General features: G+C 28.3%; 1 protein-coding gene across 1 annotated transcript; it reads left to right on the top strand.

The window, feature by feature from the left end:
• On the top strand, positions 164-3,048 carry LOC107637607 (GDSL esterase/lipase At4g16230-like). Its single transcript, XM_016341004.2, has 5 exons — positions 164-643; positions 750-877; positions 1,115-1,360; positions 1,705-1,960; positions 2,660-3,048. Exons 1-5 carry the CDS (start codon positions 379-381, stop codon positions 2,887-2,889), a joined length of 1,125 nt encoding a protein of 374 aa, XP_016196490.1. The 5' UTR covers positions 164-378; the 3' UTR covers positions 2,890-3,048.

Raw genomic sequence — 3,142 nt, 5'->3', positions numbered from 1 at the left:
AATATCACGATTTGGCATTTTGGCCCCATATTTAATTTTTTTAGCCGCACTTTGGGCCTTTGGGGTAATATATATTTACCAAATTTGCTATTTACAAAATTTGCTCACATACGGTAGTTGATCTGTATTAAGGGTCATTAATATAGGTGGTTCACTTCATTGTTGAACCCATACCTTTGACTGAAAAAGGGTGTTTTCTCTGTTATCCTCACACAACCTTTTTAGTGTTATATATATGTGTGTGTGTCTACCCAACCCATTATCATTAGCACATAGCAATAATATCAATCATATTCTTTTGTGATCTTATTATTATTATTCACATTATATTACATCTTTAGTTTCTATCAATACACAATTATACATACATATTTTGCAATGGCTATGGATTTGAATAGGATCTTCATTGTTGACAGTGTTGTTGTGTTTGGAGTTTGCATAGTTTTGGCCATGTTGTTTAAGGTTTCAACTACCTCACAAGATTCATCAACTGCAAATTTTGTGTTTGGAGATTCTCTTGTTGATGTAGGGAACAATAACTACATTCCCACTCTCACGAGGGCTAACTACGCTCCTTTTGGCATTGATTTTGGCAAACCAACAGGGAGGTTCACAAATGGAAGAACCATTGTTGATATCATTGGTAAGTAAATAAATTAAATTAAATTAAACTATACTACACTTTTTCTTTTCTTTTCTTTTTCAGTATTATCAAGTGTGCTATTTATTTATTTTTTCAATGTGAGAAGGTGAGGAACTAGCAATGGGTTATACTCCACCTTATTTGGCTCCAACCACAGTTGGACCAGTGATTCTAAAGGGTGTCAACTATGCCTCAGGTGGAAGTGGAATCCTCAATCTCACTGGAAAAATCTTTGTAAGTTCTTCAACAATCAAAGATACATTTCAAGTGTTTCAGAAATTCGAGTGTTCCAATGATTTTAACTATTAAAATTGATGGTTTAAATCACTGAAATACCTGAGTTTAAAACGCTTGAAATGATCTCAATAACCAATATCTTTGACTTTTTGCTACATGCATATACTTAATTAATTAAATACAAAATGGTACACTTTTTAATTAGTATTATTATTATTATTATAACTATAATAGGGTGGAAGAATAAACTTGGATGCACAATTAGATAACTTTGAAAATACAAGGCAAGACATTATTTCAAGCATTGGGGTTACTGCAGCTGTTGATCTATTAAGAAGAGGACTGTTCTCAGTAACAATTGGTTCAAACGATTTCATCAATAACTATCTAACACCAGGAGTCACCATTGCTGAGCAGAAGTTGACAACTCCACAAGTCTTTGTCAACACCATGATTTCAAGATTCAGAATGCAACTCACTGTAATGAATAATAATGTTATTATATTCCTACCATATAGTAGTATTGCTAATCATAAGTTTGTCTTTGATAAATATATCAGAAAAATAAAATAAAATCAAGATTGGGAGATAGAGAGATAAAATGGAAATACTTTATTTTGTTTCTGTTTTTAGTACTATTTTTAAAATAAAAATATATAAATCTTATTTTGGTTTTTGAAACAGAATTTAAGTACAAGGGAATTAATTATATTAATTTTTTAATATATAAGCAGAAAATCAAACATTTTATTATGAAAAATATGATTGTTTCTCAAAATATATAAACTTAAATAACAAATGAGAATTTTTTTTTTCTTTTGCAGAGGTTATTCAATCTTGGAGCAAGAAAAATCATAGTGGTGAATGTGGGGCCCATTGGGTGCATCCCAAATCAAAGGGATACAAACATAGATGCTGGAGATAATTGTGTCACATTCCCCAATCAGTTAGCTCAATTGTTTAACACCCAATTGAAGGGTCTTGTTGCTGAGCTCAGTGCAAATTTGAAGGGTTCAATGTTTGTTTATGCAGATGTTTACACCATCTTGGAAGATATATTCAGCAATTACATGGAATATGGTATGTATATATGCATGCCAATTAATCTACACTGACACCTCTCAATATTCACTATAATTTTTTGACTAATTAATTAGAAAATAATTTGATGTATCAAACTGTTTTATATTGTAATTTAATTAATTTAAACATTTTATTTTATGATCATTCCAATCATAGGTGTAAAAGTTAATGAAGTTGAATGTGTATACAAAATGTTCACTTCATAATTAGATGATTACAAAGTTTGTTTACATTTTTTTATAATTAGTAACATATTTAATATTTTAGACAATCACAATTTATGGCAAAATTTAAATGATGAATTCTAATTCGAAGATGTTTCGATAGTTATGATGATCATACAAGTATGGTTACAATTAAAGTAATATTTTTTATATTTTAATAATATTTTTATTTTTAAATTAAAAAATATTGTTAAATAATAAAAAAATATTATTTTAATTTTTAACAACACTTTTTTAAAGTATCATAGCTACCATATTTACCATAATATAACTATATTAGAATATTCTAATTTAAATTGTGTTATTAGTTAAAATAGTAGAAAAACACAAATTATAATGGTTAAATTAAAAATTATAAAGTAATTCTATCAGAATATCTCTAACAATATTCTTCGACATTTTTACGTACTGTAATTGTATCAAAATTAAATTCTTTGATAAATGAATAATGATGTAGTGATGATGCATACAGGTTTTGTAAACCCATCATCATCTTGTTGTTCCTTGGCTGGGAGATTTGGAGGTTTAATCCCATGTAGTCCAACATCAAGAGTATGCATGGACAGATCAAAGTATGTGTTTTGGGACCCTTTTCATCCAACTGATGCTGCTAATGTTTTTATAGCCAAGCGTTTGTTAGATGGTTCTCACAATGATATTTATCCAATGAATGTTCGTCAACTCTTTTATGCTTCTTCATGATACTTAATTTAATTAATTAATTTATTCCCTTAATCCTACTTTTGTATCCGGGTGTTTCATTGGTCAAAATTTGGAGGATACTTTACAGTTTACATATACATTTTGTTATTGATCCATATGGAGAATATATAATAATAGTATACAAAACCCTAATTACATTTTATTCTCTCATATATGGTAGTGTTATTTTTCTTTTATTTATTTAATTTTTTATTTTTTTTTAATCGTAATATGAGATTAATTTTTTACAATA

This window comes from Arachis ipaensis, chromosome B04, assembly GCF_000816755.2.
Source record: "Arachis ipaensis cultivar K30076 chromosome B04, Araip1.1, whole genome shotgun sequence".
NCBI classification, from domain to species: Eukaryota; Viridiplantae; Streptophyta; class Magnoliopsida; order Fabales; family Fabaceae; genus Arachis; species Arachis ipaensis.
Note: the sequence above shows the minus strand (reverse complement) of the source record. Positions and strands in the feature narration are given on the sequence as shown.